General features: G+C 38.3%; 1 protein-coding gene across 1 annotated transcript; it reads right to left on the reverse strand.

Moving 5' to 3' along the window:
- Nucleotides 1-1294: 1294 nt before the first annotated feature.
- On the reverse strand, nucleotides 1295-16992 carry LOC111873260 (ESF1 homolog; the record flags this gene model as incomplete). Its single annotated transcript, XM_033755025.1, is given in 4 exon segments — nucleotides 1295-1411; nucleotides 3336-3517; nucleotides 11101-11775; nucleotides 16535-16992. Coding segments are annotated over 3 exon segments (960 nt in total), but the record flags the coding sequence as incomplete, so codon positions are not given.
- Between the last annotated feature and the right edge of the window lie 20 nt (nucleotides 16993-17012).

Raw genomic sequence — 17012 nt, forward strand, 5'->3', positions numbered from 1 at the left:
TTTTTTTTTGTAGTTTACATATATTGATACTATAAGGGGAATTCCCCCAGAAGAGTATACCACATGACATAACTGCATGAAAATAAGAATAGTAAATCATCCTTAGTGATTCATGGGACACAAAGGGTCTTAAAGATCTAATAGCATAANTTATTCAACTCTTTATTGACCGTCACAATGCAACAAACAGAAATAAAATATATTTATCATTATAACTGATATCTAACTGAATTGTTTGGCTATTAGTGGTTCTAAATTGTATATACTGAGTTTTGTTATAATTTAATGACAACAAATTGATATTAAACCATTCATTCAACTGTCTGAAAGAGGAAATAATATAAAGAAATAAAAACCATAGCAAAACAACTGGTTTAGAGGTGAATGTAAATAAAACTAAAATGCTGATACAATCTAGAAGGAATCCAAGGCAAACTGGAGAAATTAACATGGAAGGGGAAGGGATAGAAAGAGTTGAAGACTTCATATATTTAGGATCAAAATTCCACAAAGCAGGAGAGGAAAATCATGAAATAACAAGAAGAATAAAACTAGCGAATAATGCATATTTCTCATTACTATCAGAGGACATCATCACTCATATGAAATATGAACTGAGAGTGACCAAGAAACATCCTTTGTGCAGTGTTCCAAAGTGAAAAAGGAAATGGGAGTGGTGCATTTCTGCTCAAGGAAATTATTTTGAAGCAGGTAAATGTAACTAAGCTCTGTGTGCTGAAATAAAGTTATTACTGACAAATTCTGGGAACTTTCTGCACGGACATAAAACACTTTAAAAATGTACTTGTTCATATACACATGTGCTTATAACATAGTGACATGACTGAATAGCTTAACGAGAGATGTCAACCATCACTATGCAATAGCACAGTAAACATGCCATTATGTCATCCAGCTAGAAATCCATTGCTATGCAACAAAGAAACACGTTTTATATGCAGTCCAACCCAAAGCTATATGAGGGCCAATGAGCTGGTAATGACATAAGCAGACGACACTGTTGAAATCCATTACCAGGCAACAGCTGGTAAAGACAGAAAATTTAACATGTGCTGCAGTGAGAAGGAGAATGCGCGACTTAGTGCAAGCAATATAAATTACTTGTAGTTATGATTTATAAGTGTTCAATAAATCCAATTACCAATCCAAACCCCGTGTCTAGTCGCTGACATGTGCCAATGTTAAAGCCAATCCAAGTTAACAATGTGAATGAAATAATTTTTAAATACTGTAGCAATAAATAAATAAACATGTAAGAAAATGCATGACACACCTCTTCATCCTCTTCCACTTTTCCATCTTGCACTGAGCTACCATCACCCACTAGTTCTAGTGGTCCTCTAATTTCTTCCTCCTTCATTCTTTTCAGCCCAAACTCTGATGGATAGATCTGCACAGAAGAAGTTCCATGCCAAATAACATCATACATGTTCACAGTATCATATACAGATTGCATGCCAGTGGTGTGAAAAAAATTTAGTATTTTCATTATTTTCTGTAAATATTTTCATTGCATTTTGATCATGTTAAGAACCAGTATTACATCTCCAGCTCATATTTTGGAACAACTATAACAAATCAAAACCTGATTCAGGAGGAAATTAAGAGGAGACTGAACTCAGGTAATGCTTGCTACCATTCAGTCAAGAACCTTTTGTCTTCTCATCTGCTGTCTAGAAACATAAAAATTAGAGTATACAAAACTATAATTTTGCCTATGGTTCTGTATGGGTGTGAAACTTGGTCTCTGACTTTAAGGGAGGAACATAGACTAAGGGCGTTTGAGAACAGGGTGCTGAGGAGAATATTTGGACCGAAGAGAGATGAAGTGATGGGAGACTGGAGAAAGCTGCATAGTAAGGAGCTTCATAACTTGTACTCTTCTCCAAGTATAACTAGAATGATCAAGTCAAGGATGGGATGGGCTGGGTATGTAGCATGAATGGGGCCGAGGAGGAATTAATATAGGCTATTGGTGGGAAAGCTGGAAGGAAGGAGACCACTGGGAAGACCAAGATGTAGGTGGGTGGACAATATTAAAATGGATCTTAGAGAGATAGGATGGGATGGTGTGGATTGGACTGATCTGCTCAGGAGAGGGACTAATGGAGGGCTCTTGAGAAAACAATAATGAACCTTCAGGTTCCATAAAATGCTGGGAACTTCTTAAGTAGCTGCACAACTGCCAGCTTCTCAAGAAGGGCTCAGCTCCATGAGTGAGAGTGCTATGAGTCATGATTGATGGTAGAAGGGGGTCAATTCTAGCAGTTCTTATAAATCAGTAATAAAACTCTGTTCAAGTAAAAGGAGTCAGAGCTCAATGCTGGGGAAATGACTGTGCTGTTTTGTCCAGGGCTAGGTAGTAACTATCACTGCACTATTGGAAGCAGCAACTTTCCATCTCAACTGAATGCTCTACATTATTTATTTGGGTAAACACCATTTTGGTGTTCCTAATATTAGGGTCACTAATCTATTTCCAAACCCTTCAATTGAAATAAGTGTGACTATAGATTATAACAAATGTTTGAGTTGAAATAATCAGGTTACAAATTTAGTCATCTCCAATAAGAGGATCTGGTTGACCTAGATCTGCTTGATTTAATATTCTTCGGTGAACTACCTACTATCTCTTATTATGCTCCAAATGTGAAACACAGAAGTCCATTATTGTTATGGTTTGTTGGAAACAATTATATAATATTCAACACTAAGTCCAAGGGCCGGTCATGGTAGCTGAGCGGTCTAAGGCATGCATTGTCTTCGCTCGCTCGGAAGCCGGGATTGTGGGTTCTAATCCCACTCAGGGCATGGAAGTTTGTGTGCGTTTTTCTGTGTTTGTGTATAGGTAGAGGCCTTGCAACGAGCTGATCACCTACCCAAGGAGTCCTACTGAATGTCTAAGATCTAGTAAACCGAAGTGAAAAGGAGAGATTCATGGAGGTAGGCCTAGGCCCAAATGAGGGCTGTAGCTTCAAATGAAAAAAAAAAAAAGTCCAAGGAGCTCAGCCCATCTCCAAAACTTAGTCAGCTACACAAAAAATATCCCACCCATTATGGAAGACAACAGAACACCACCAAATCCTATCCTGAGCCAGATGAGTCCAGTCTACATTCCCATGCCTTATTTACTATTTAAGATCAGTTTTTAAACATTATCATTCTATCTATGCCTAGGTCTCCTAAGCGGTCTCTTCCCTTCTAGTTTTTCAGCTAGAACTGTATACTTATCCAGCAGTTATTCAATTCATGCTCTTTGACTTGATCACTCTAATGAAAGTAGTCATGGCATAGCTTACAAAATGCATACATACTGTTATAGAATGAATAAGTCCTCCTTGGGGCAGGAAAGAGGAAAAGAGAACCATGAGGTCACTAGCCCTGATTCTGTCCCAATCCATGTGGCATACTGCTAATCGATTTGTCACTTCATTTGTTCGTTCAGCATCATGGTCCAGCTCTCCCCAGCCATGGTCTAACTCTTCAACTTCAGAGCCTGCCAATAACAGAACTCCATGAAAGCAATGTACAAACTCGATATATATAAATACATCCAGATCCTGTAGTATCCCAAGTAATTCCAAGATGTATATCTGTCGTTCATTCATATGCATTCTCTCCCAAAATTCTCAATGATTTTCAACTGGTTGTCAAGCAAATCACTCTACTCGCTACTGATGCAATATATGCCTATTGATCACTTGCCATGGCTTTGCACCAACATAAAACAAAAAACTAAATATTCATGACACAAGGTAAATATATACTGGTGTATGTATATGGACTGGTCAATTAAGAACAAGGATTTGAAATGCATATTAATATTGTAATGTGTTTCGTTACTGAATACACCGTAGAGATTGTTAATTGGTTTATTTAACAACCTCCAAGTAACGGCTACAATTAATTATAAAACTGATACGGGTTTACACACTTTACAAACCCTACACACAAATCTCTTCACACTGTCATGATTCACTTGTTACAACTAAACTCGGTGACTACTACAATTCAATTCAACTCGTAACTCTCTGATGGCTAGATTTCAACTCAACTCGCAGGGTGCTGCCTTGAGAACTGTTGATAACACACTCGCTCGACTACTACTGAACTTGGCGATAGCCGCACTACAACTGGCTCGTAGCTGCTGTGCAGTTCCCTTATATAGCCGCAGTGTTGCCTGTTGCGTGCCANCTTCATTAAAAAAATATATATATATATATTCATAATTAGTAATACAGGGTGTTCTACTCCTGAAATAATATTCCAAGAAAATTATTTTTTCTATAATTTCTGTCTGAAAATTGTGCTGCGGCCTATACATGTGTAAATACGGTAAGTTATAACAAAAAGTATAGGGCCCTGACACTGATATCCTAAAATCTATGCACAAAAACTGAAGACATAAAACATAATGCCAGACTGTATAGGGGCCTGATATGGAATTCGTACAATCCATGCTGCTAAAATTGATGTATACAAATTCACACAAAGCACAAAATATAAAAGTATGACATTCTTCATGAAGAAATTGTCATTCTATGAAAAATGTGGAATACTAAGGGGTTCCCCACAGCATGTACAAACTAGTAATGGTTCCCCACACAAAAAATATCCATAAATATCCATAACGTGTTACCAAGCTGAAGCCATGTGTCCATAACCTTCCACTTCCTGACAGAGCTGGAGGACATTCAAAGTGCATGGATGGTTTTACTGAATTAACTACCATTTGTATCTGTGCAGTCTTCTTACCAGGCAGAAAAAAAAAAGTTGAAGAAGTGCATGGAAATGCCACTGCTTAGAGCCTGATCTGATGGCAAGTCAACATGCATTGCGACACCTCTGGCCTGATGGCCTCAATGATGGGCAGGCCCATATGACTGGGAACCCAGCAAAATACATACAACTTCTCTGCCTTGTGGAGGTGAGCACCTGTTGCAGAATCTTGATAACTACTGGATGTTAGGGTGCATATCCAAGTTAGCTCTGCAAGGCATTTAGTAAGCTCATGCTGAGGATGTGGAATTTTCAAGGCTGTCAATTGAATAGAAGATTTCTGTATATCACATGAAGTTTGGCAGCATACACACTATTAAGGCTGTGGGTGCATTAAGAGAAAATCTGGTTTTCATATACAAAGGTACGTATCGCTGAATCCTGAACAAATGTCACATCAGTACAAACTACTGTGTATTCTAAATACATGGAAAGAAGTTCGGCAAAGTAATATATAAGCACTGACGTTATGCCTTTCCCACACTGGATAAGTCAAAAGTCACAGGTCAGATTTACAAGGTGGTTCAAATATGACCGGGACTGATTTTCTTTTTAAAAACCATAATTGCCAAACACTTACTTGCACATGTCAGTCTTCAACGTACTACCCTCCGGAGTCAACACATTTTTTCCAACGTTCTGGAAGCATCCTGATGCCCTTTTCAAAAAAGGCTTGTGGTTGGCGGCGTATCCACTCCCGAAGTCTGGATGATGGTGTTGTCTACAAACCGCAAGCCTTACAAGTCTGATTTGAGCCTTCCAAACAGGTAGAAATCACTTGGGGCCAAATCGGGACTGTATGGCAGATGTGTCAGAAGGTTCCATTTCAATTTCCGGAGGGTTTCCATTGTTGTTTTGGCCGTATGGGGGCGTGCATTGTCTTGAAGGAAGGCTACCTGCTTTCCACCTGTCTTCTGCTTGGAATGGATCTTTTCCTTCACATCTGTTGCCAGGTCTGAGTAATAAGCTGCATTGACTGTTCTAGCATCTGTCAGAAAGTCTACATGGATAACCCCCTGCCAGCCCCAGAAGAACGTTGCCATCACTTTTCCTGCCGAACGGCTCCTCCGCGCTCTTGGGTTTGGGAGAACTGGTATGCTGCCACTCGCGTGATGACCGCTGGGACTCGGGAATGAAGTAGTGCACCCACGTTTCATCAGTGGTCACTATAGACTTCAAAAATGCATCACCTTCGTCTTCAAACTACTGAGGGTCACGACTGGCAGCTTGCATGCGCACCATTTTGTTCATGTCCATCAAAGTGCGTGGTAACCCCCGTGCATTCACCTTGCGATAGTGCAGGTGGTATTTCATGATGTCTTCTACACCAGTGCTTCTCAACCACCAGGCTGTGGCCCAGTAGTGGGCCCTGGCATCAATTATACTGGGCAGCGAGAGGCTCTTCTGGAATTTGTCACTTTCATTTTCTAAGCATTTTTCGTGAATAAATACATGTATTTTATAGTGGAAATATTCTGAGGAGAATATTTGTGTCGAGAAGCTCAGACACAGAACACCTAAATCTGTGTAGCAAATGTCAGTGACCAACCCGCATATTTTTAAACATGGAAGTATTCATGAATGATTGGGAATTTTCAGACATCCAAATCTTTCAACATATGGGAAAGGCAATACCGAAGTTTATGACCAGTCATAAAAATTGTCTGCAAGCCGATTACAACAATGGGCGGCATATCCTCTGTTCTCAGAACTGAGCGAAATAACATCTGTGTTGCAAATGTTAGTGACCAGTCAGCAAGGAAATATAAAGAAAACGTTTCCACTGAAATTGAAGATCAGATCACGGAAGTCTGTATCCAGTTCTCAAATCTAGTAATACTGAATACTGTTTCTTCGCAAGTTGGCATTGCAGTGTGCAAGTGCTTGTTTCGAAACCTGAGTGATTTAAATTTTAATATGAATAAGAGACAGGGAACTTTAATTTTGGTGTTAAGAAATCTCGTATTGAAGGTGTTTTGACGCAATAAGTAGTGATTCATCCACCTCAAGCTTACATAGCAATCTCCAGGATGTACAAAATGAAGGAAAAACCACCAGCACACAGAAGAAAAAGTCTGCATCCATTCATAAGTACATGGACAGCTACTTAAAATTTGGTTTCATACAATGCCCTAACAGTGACCAATTGCCATGACCTCAATGTGTCATTTGTGCTACTGCTCTGGGAAATGAAGCTATGAAGCCATCGCAACTTATCCGACATCTCAACACAAGACATTCCGATCTAGTCAACAAACCCATGAAATTCTTTACGCGTAAAAGAGATGCACTTAAAGTAGAAAAGAAAATTATTTATCAAGCTTCAACCACTGACACTTCACTTCTGACAGCATCCTATTTAATATCACTACAGACAGCTAAATGGGGGGGGGAATCCATTGGGGAAGAACTCATTAAGTCTTCTTTGACTGCTGCTTGTAATGAAGTATTAGGCCAGTCTGCGGCAAGTAAAATGAAAGACATCCATTGTTGAATGATACAGTTGGTAGGTGGATGACACAGAAACGCAAGTCATTGAAAAAATTAAAAAATCAAAATTGTTTGCATTACTAATTTAATTTGTCTCATTTTGGTCCGTCACACTATTAATTACAGAGTAGATAATGGAAAGTTCAGTCCAGTGTGACATACGCGTGACCGAAGTGTTGTAAACTTGTATGTCACACTGGACTCACCTTTCCATTAGCTACTCTGTTTGCATTACAATTGGACAAATCTACAGATATTCAGAACAGCAGCATTTTACTTATGGATGTACGATATATTGACCATGATGAGAGTGACAAGAAGGAAGACATTTTAAGTGTTTCTGAATTAACTACGCACACTACCAGCAGTGAAATTTTCAAAGTTTTAAATGGTTTCATTGAAGAGAGAGATCTCGAATGGAAAAATTGCGTTGGAGTTTGCACTGACGGTGCTCCTGTCTTACAGGTAGAAATTCAGGTTTGGGCACTAAAATAAAGGATATGGCGGGCAATAACTTAGTGTCAACGCACTGCTACATTCATAGGCAAAACGTGACCTCCAAAAAAATGGCACCTGAGCTTACTGAAGTCCTGTCTCAGTCTGTTAAGATTATTAATTATATAAAAAAACAGTGCTTTAAATACAAGACTGTTAAAAGAATTGTGTGATGAAATGGGCTCTGATCATCAAGATCTTCTTTTCCATTTGGAAATTCATTGGTTGTCGCGCGGTAAAGTTCTCAAGAGGTTATATGAACTCTGAAAGGAAGTTGAGCTCTTTCTAATTGATAAGAAAAGTAACCTGTCCCATTATTTCCAGGATAAGAAATGGGCAGCCAGGCTGGCGTATCTCAATGACATATTTTCTTACATTAACGAGTTGAATTTAAAACTTCAAGGTCCAGATACAACAATATTTAATGCGTTGAACAAGATCGAATCATTCAAAAAGAAACTCAAACTCTGGCTTAATATGACTGCAGAAGGAAACAATGAAATGTTTCAGTCGTACTCAGATTATATTATGGAAGCAGATGATATCTATTCACAGAATTCAGTTTCAGATATTACTTCAGCCCACTTGAAGCTGATCATGTGGTTTGAAAAACATTATCCCAAACATGAGGGTCCCCGGAGGCAAAATATGTGGATTGTGAACCCTTTTTTCCCCATGAAGAAACCCTTCAACTTATTGAATTATCCATGATATGTATGTATTGACCGCCTTCTAGTGCACACAGTCTCACTTGTCACTTCACTACATGTTTCAGCATCAGTGTGCCATCCTCAGGTGTGTTATTTACATTAAACTATTGCACTGCTCACCATCATGTGTCATTTATAAAATTATTTAAAATGTTATATTCCTCATGTACTATAATAANGCAGAAACAGAAGTCTCAGTAGTCTAACTAAAACCTTCCAAACTCAGTTGTGATAAAAGAAACTAAGTTTGACTTTCCAATAACTTATAATTGCTGTGTTAAAGTGCTGCGTCTTTAAAATCAAAATATTAATTAGTGTTGGAAGTAGTGTTTAGAATTAGAGATTCATACAGTTTTATTTATCAAATTACATACTTTACATATATAATTATTTGGCATGTGTATATGATAATAAGTGTTTCGCCGGCAAGTTGACAACCTTCTGTTTCTTCCCCTCCTCAGCTGACTTCTATGGTGAGTTACAATGCATAAACATTTTTCTCACGCCATTTTTTTCAAACCTACATCATTAAAATCAATTTTACTCTGAATAACATAATTTTTGGTGATTAGCATGGGATATGTCAATGAAAATTAGTACAAATTAATTTAATGAAGTTGGTCTGAGGAAACTACAAAATGCTACAAGATTTCATTAGTCCAGTGATTGATAACTAATTTAAATGTAATTTTATGTTTGTCAACATGCCACGCCATATACATAAGTGTACTAATACTCTTTACGATTATGCTATAATTAATTACTAATATTATGATAGCTTAATGCATAAACTTTAACAAAATTGGAAAGGTATTTACGAGTAAATTTGTTGGGACTGGGCTCTCGTCTTATAAAAAAAGAACTTACTGGGCCGCGGTATCATAAAGGTTGAGAACCACTGTTCTACACTACCAACATTGATGGACAGCATTGCTCCAAGTTCCTTGACAGTGATGTGCCTATTCTCATGAAAAAGCGCGTCTGCACGATCAATGTTTGGCTCGGTGACGGATGTTCGCGGCCAACGATCATGCGGTTCATTCTCCACACACACTCTGCCCTCTCTGAAGCACTTACACCACTCAAACACATGGGTCCATGAGAGACATTCTTCCCCATACTGTTGTTGGAGTCTGTGGTGAATTTCAGTGGACGGGATGTTTTTTCCGAGGAATTTGATCACAATGCGTTGTTCCACGCTCCGCGGTACCTTCTGTTCGTTCATCATTCTAGCAACTCCCAGACAGGACTGAACAGGTTCTAACCCAAACAGGAGGGAGGGTGGAGGTTGTGGCTTCACTCTCTCAAGGCCGCACAGCTGCTGCGCAGTGCGGCTTGTTTACACTCAAATCAGTCCCAGTCATATTTGAACCACCATGTATCTGTCATTTTAAACTTAAAAAATATTAAATGTTTATTCACATTTAACACAGAGACATCTCAAGTGAGGTTCCCATGAGAGTTTTCTGTCCAAAAGAAGGCCTGGAATATTAAAGGTTTTGTACTATCACACAACATTTGATTACTGCACAATAAAATGACTGAGATCACATGAAAACGAAAGGTCAGTTTATTATATTAATCACACAAGTTTCAATCTCTTTTGACCATTATGAGGTGTATATGAATAAAAACAATACATACTCGTATACAATGTTTACGCTGAATTATATGATGAAAATGGATCCATTTCCAACTTCAAAAATTAAGAGTTGTGTATATATATGTTCAGTGTGGATCCACTTTCATGATTTAATTCAGCATAAATGCTGCTAACTATTGTTTTTATTCATATACACCTATGGTCAAAAGAGATACAGTGATGTTGAGACGTTTCAACTACAATAACCATCCCCTTGACAGTGCCTGCAAATGCAGTCTTCGTTAAAATCGATCATCATGGTACTCCATCTTCTTGAAGGTATGAGTGGAAAAAGGCAGTGCCAAAGCAAACACAGAAATAAGCCTAGAAAAACTCAAGAGATATTACTGAGTCACTGCCTAATGACAGGGATTTTTATGGAGCTATTACCTAGCAACAACTGGACGATACAAATATAGACAAAGACAGTAATGAACCTTCAGGTTCTGGGAATTTTGTGGCTAACTGTGAATCTATAAGCTTCAGAAGGCAGTCAGATGACATGATTATGATGTCAGTAGCAGGGACCAACAATAACTGTAGAGATGACAGTACACAATAATACCAATAATTATTTTAACTAATGGAATTGTACTGGGTCTAACTGGGATTAGAACTGAGACACTGCATTATGACCTACACCTGTCACAGATGAAGTTCCTGGCTATGACTCCAAGTGAATGGGACAGCATAAAATCTCAAGGTGAGAGCACAAAGTAAAGGATAAACCTAAAAGAATATGAAGGCACTTTCATCACAACAATAAATAAATACATACATAAATAAATGACGACTTACATATATGGACATTAAAACCTCCTTTTTATAGAACGTGATAATTCTGAGGAAAGAAAATTATGCACAGACATACACAAAATAAAACCATATTAGTATCTTTATCAACAGAACAACAATTGTGACAAGTGATACACTGGGACTAGAAAAATAAGACATGACTCAAACCTGATTCTGAGCTTTCCTCATCTGATGAACTGTCAGAGAAAAGTACTCCTTCACCACGAGCATAATCAACCGTTAGATCTCTCAGTTTTTTCTTTACACTATCCGCTAGAATTTCCTTTTCTTCATTTATATCATCTACATTGCTAGAAACTTCATTATTAGGGTTCAACTCTAAACCACATTTCCATTTCTGTTGACCCTTTTTCTCCCCTATTAAGTTGTTATTCAGTCCTTCAAAATTGATATTGTGTTTTTCAATCCTTATTTCATCTTTCTTATCACTGATCTTAATTTTATCTACGCTATCAGCAGCTGAACCACTTCCTCCAGGTTCATCGGGTTTGGATTTAGTCTCAGTATATTTGAAATCTTTATTTATTTCAGTAGAGGTATCACTACTGTTACCACTGGTGCTTTCATATTCTGAATCTCTGTCTTCATCGGATGAGAGGGCATAGTACCTCTTCAGATCTTCATTTGATGTATGAGCTATTGGACGACCTCTTTTATCAACTGTATAATTAAGTTTAAATCTTTCATCACTGAACATGGACTGAAAACGTTTGTCAATTTTTATTTTTTTCTCATGTCTTGAAATTCTTTTAAAACGTGGATCCCGGGCTACATGGGAGAAGCGACTATCTTTCAATATTTCTTCCATTATTATTCAAAGACCTGGAAATAAAATTATATATTTGTACACAGAAATTAAATATCCTGCACATATGACATACTTGAAATTGACTAAATACCATATGCAACTTGGATAAATGAGTTGGATCTTCACAATTCAGTGACGAATGGTGTTAATGTGAGTTCTACTGGAGTAAGTAATTTTAAAATGAAACCCAAATTCAATTTCTTTATTCATGGCCTATTTAATTAAGGCATCTAGCTCAGACTATACAGTGTTTCACGACTTTAGGGCATAACTGCAGGAGGTGATTTTCTAGGTCTCTGTGATCAAAAAAGTTCATATAAACATGTGTCTGATTTTGGATGGTTACGGAGTTATGACCGTTTTTTCATTTCCGAACATGCCCTCTTGTGAACCGCGTCTGTCATCTGGCGGGTCTCTATTTTTAGCCAGCTACAGACAGAGCATTCTCGTTATCTTGACACTTGAGAGGTACCTAAGGTGTGGTGGGTTGGTATGTCCCGTGCGGTTGACAACCGAGCGGCAGCATGTGTTGTGGCCGGTGGTGGCATTTTAGAAAATCAGCTTTAAGCACCAATAAATTCAAATTAAAGGTAATTTCACGAAGTTAGCTTTACATTCATACTTTAAATGTATCATGTATTATGGTGGTTTATTATTTTGTTCCGTTTATTGTCAGTAATCATTACCTTCTATTCTAAGTTTAAAACGGTCATAACTCCATAACCGTCCAAAATCGGACACATGTTTATATGAACTTTTTTGATCACAAAGACCTAGGAAATCACCTCCTGCCCTAAAGTCGTGAAGCACCCTGTATAGTGATGATTAGCAGGGTGATTAATGGTGACTGTGCCGTAAAGGATGTGAAAGGAAGTGGTCATGGCCTAACACGAGATGTATCCCAGCACTGGACTGGAGGGACTGAGGAAATCTATGAAAGGCATCACTCATGATAGTTTCCTGGCCAACACTTGAACCAATTACAGACACAGAAGTTAATTCATGCTTACTGTAAAGCTAACAGAATGCTATTCCCAACGATCTATTCAGCACAGTTATGTCAGCCAGGTCTTCAAATTTGAGCACTGACCCTGTATTTCAATAAATAAAGTACTCTGACCTTTTGATATAAGTATATATATTTTGCATATATAACTGTTATTAAAAACATCTGCAAATATAAAGATGGAATCCCTATAGGATTGGGTTCTGTGAGGTATTTTATAGTAAAGAGTCAATTCGCTTGTAGTGATGAGGCAACTTAAACCAACGTGTTGCTTTTAAATTCTTTACAGCTACAAATTTAGGTAACATAAACTTACTATACTATTATAAAAAATATTTTATTCACATGTCATCAAGATTATTGCTACATACACACTTGAATAAATTTTGGACACAAATCTGGGGAAGTATTTTAAATTGCAAAAAATAATACATCTACTGAGCTGTATATGTTGGGCAGGTCCAGACATGCCTGATTTGCATCATACAGTATTTAGGTGATGGGTATGAATCATTCACTGCCTGCAGTATTGGAAGCTCTCAGCAAAGATTTCATGTGGTCTAGGCTCTCTAACCAGGAAGCTCTGCAGCTCAGTGTTCTTTGGGCACTTGAAATCTTTCCATATTCTAAATGTTCTCTGGTTCTGTGCAAGAGACACCTATTTTGTTGTAAATTCTATTGACTAAGTGTGTTTACACTGGTCACGGTAGCCGAGCGGTCTAAGGCATGCACTGTCTTCGCTCGCTCGGATGCTGGGATCGTGGGTTTGAATCCCACTCAGTGCATGGATGTTTGTGTGCGTTCTTCTGTGTTTGTCTACAGGTAGAGGCCTTGCGACGAGCTGATCACTCACCCAAGGAGTCCTACCATATGTGTAAGATCTAGTAAACCGAATTGAAACGGAGAGTTTCATAGAGGTAGGCCTAGGCCCAAATGAGGGCTGTAGCTCCAATGGAAAAAAAAAAGTGTGTTTACAATAATTATGGCATCTTGTATCACCAGTTCTTTGTCCAATAACACATTTAACACAAATGGACACACAATATAGTTCTGATATTAACAGTTTTAACCACAAAAACAACAAAGTAGACACAACGATATCTGAAACAGCTTAAAAATATACTGCCTCGGATAACTTCCTCAGTCACATAGTGATCACAAAATGAGTGACTAGTATCATAAGATACCAAACATAAAGTGTGAGACATCAATTTTAAAGAAGATGAGAGTAGCAAAGATGAACAGTTTGCCAGCTCACTTCAATGCAATGCTTATGTGAAATTCTGCAATGAACTGGTGAGTCACCCATCAAATATAAAAGACCAGCAAGGGTAAGCACCCTACAAACAAAATGATAAGAATTTAGAATGCTGTGAACATAAAAAAGTTTAACATTCCGGAAAATGTAAATTCAAGTGCAGTGTACTGATTACTTCATGCTGAGTTTTTAAAACAGTTACAAGAATTATTTCAAGATTAAGTGAGTTACAAAAGTTTGAAGGTGATGATCTTAACTAGTCTCCCTACAACTGTGAGCACTCAGCAAATCAAAGTTTTCCCAGGTGCTTTTAACTATAGGATTAGGAGTGCAAAGCAGGTTGTTATGGGCTAAGGCATTATGTCTTCATCTAATCCAAAACAAAGTAAAAGTTTAAACAAAGTTACTGCTGTAATAACAGTGATGAAGTAGGTAGAGCAATCATGTCTCTGTATGTGTGTACACGCGCGCCACACACACAAATGCCAGTCTTCAATGCAAATTCATAGATTATTGGTCAAATCACCATTTACTGCGTAGACTAATCCTGGTCAAGATTATACATCAATTACAGTCAGTGGTGTCAAAACACACGCACAAAATAATTGCACAATCCTCATCTGAGAGTCAAAGTAAGTTTTCTGAAGTCTGTATCCTTGAATCCCAGAAACTGTAGGGGCATGTGTGTATGAATATACAATTCACCAGAAAGTGAAATTCATGTAAAATACCAGAACTAACAAGAAGCAGTGAGCATTACCTTCCTATGAACCAACTTTCTCTCTTAAGTCAGTCGATTACCACCATTCTAACCAGTACATCAAAAAACACATCACAATGGCAACACAATGAAAACTGACCGCATGAAATACACTCATGTATAACAAACCAAAACCATGATGAGACCAGATCTTTGCTTCATTACATACACATTTCTAAACACAGAAACCTATTCAACCAATACTCACAAGGGGGCCATGCAGTGGGTTCTCCTCTACCTATCCATCAATTTTGATAGTTATTGTTGGGAACACCTTATATAATGCAGCACGAATCACATGTGTTATCTGACCACCAGCAGTAAATCTTTTAGCAGATTATGAAAACCATTTAACAGTGGTTGCTTGTAAGCTAATACGGCAAAACATGTAGGAGTACCAATCAATAACCAATACCTGCCCAGACATTTATACTGAACTACTGCTGGTGTCTAGGTTGGGGTACAACATGAGGGTTGTCCTCTGTCCACTGGTAGTGGCTGTGAAAATTTATGATGCCATCTCTACCAAAACCTGCTCCATCTGAAAGGACCACTGACACAAAAGAGAGGCTCAGCACAATGTTGAACAAACCACTGGCACAAGTCTCTCCTGCTGGTCAGTCAGCAGGCTTGAGATCCTGGACTTACTGTAAATGGTACAGCAAATGCTCATGTGGTACTCTCTAGACGGTCATCAGCACATGCAGCTCTGTTACCATTCATCTTGTGTGGACACAGATGCTTTTCAACATGCTCCTCACATCCAAGTGTCCAGACAGATCTGTTTCTTGACTGACAGCATGAGGCTTAAATATTCCAGTCTCACTATGTCAAAGATCAATGAAACCAAATGTTTTATGGTTTGGATGGAGTCAGTGTGGGAATGTTTCCTGGTAGAGGTATGCAACCCCCAGACCACTGTCATTTGCATTGCCATATATACGGTGCATGTCCACCAGTTCGTCAGATGGATACTCATCCAAACTGCATTCCCAGTAACATAGCAAAAAGAAATTAGAATTTTGCACTATGTACCATGCAGTTGTTCTTGTGCGGTCTGACACTACACACAAGCAGAACACATGACCACCACTACCCATTGTCAAAACTGGACTGTAACTGCTAACACTTATAATGGAATTACCAAAGTGTTTTTAAGGACAACCATGGAACTGCAATATCTGCAGGCTTTTGTTGGCCTACATGAAAGATATGACCCAGTTGAGAATATCACTTGAAACCGTCACTAAATTTGCCATGCTGTAACTCAGAAAGAAAGTGTCTGCACACCTGTGTTCATATGAATCTGTTTTCTTGTTTGGTACATGGAGTTCATCTCCAAGGTATGTCTGCAAAATTCACCCTATATCTATTTATTTATTTCATCTCTACAGATCATTCTTACGTGATATAGGCCAGGTCAGCTATATATATATATATCTGAAGGGGACACTGTTCCCAGCGCAGTAGGTTGGCTTCGCTGGCCTAGTAACAAATGAGACTCTGCCATTACTTGTGTTGTCACTTACATATGAACTTTTGGCTCTTAGTGGTTACTTCCAACACATTGTACACAATTGGGAGGCCAATGAATTATAACGAGCAAATTTCAAAATCTTTCGTGTAAGCCACGTGGTGAAATAACTGTCAATCTTAACCAAAAAATCTCGTAACCATTGCCTCCGAATTTCAGCCGAATATATACCAGGATTCAAGACTAGAAGACAAGTGAGAAGGGAAGAGTCTTACTGAATTTTTGGTTCTCAAGGCGGTGACTGTGAAGAGTATGGTCTTTTAGATTCCAACGCCGTGTAGTCTAGAGACATCCCAACGTTTCGAAGAAACATACCGCCTTCTTCTGCAGAACTAACGAGCTCTCTCCAAACTGCACGGTGTCACAATCCAGAAAATCGTACTGTTGCAATATAGCCTCGTCTTTATAGTCTGCTAAAATAGCACGACCTGCGCCACTACATTCTAACACAAAGTTTACTTTAAATAAGTACTAAAATGTTTACCGTCTTGTCATATGCTACAAAATTCCTCAGCACAAATTTACAAGCATTAGAACCATAAGAACGCATTAAAGAACACACAGACCACAACTGCTCTTACCACTCTAACGACGCTAACGACTCAAACGACCCAATGCATTACGTATTTATCGACTACATATCAAAATGTATCGCTTAGCCAAGTATCGACGAAATTGACTAATTTGAAACCA

The sequence above is a fragment of the Cryptotermes secundus genome, unplaced genomic scaffold (genome assembly GCF_002891405.2).
Source record: "Cryptotermes secundus unplaced genomic scaffold, Csec_1.0 scaffold110, whole genome shotgun sequence".
NCBI lineage: Eukaryota > Metazoa > Arthropoda > Insecta > Blattodea > Kalotermitidae > Cryptotermes > Cryptotermes secundus.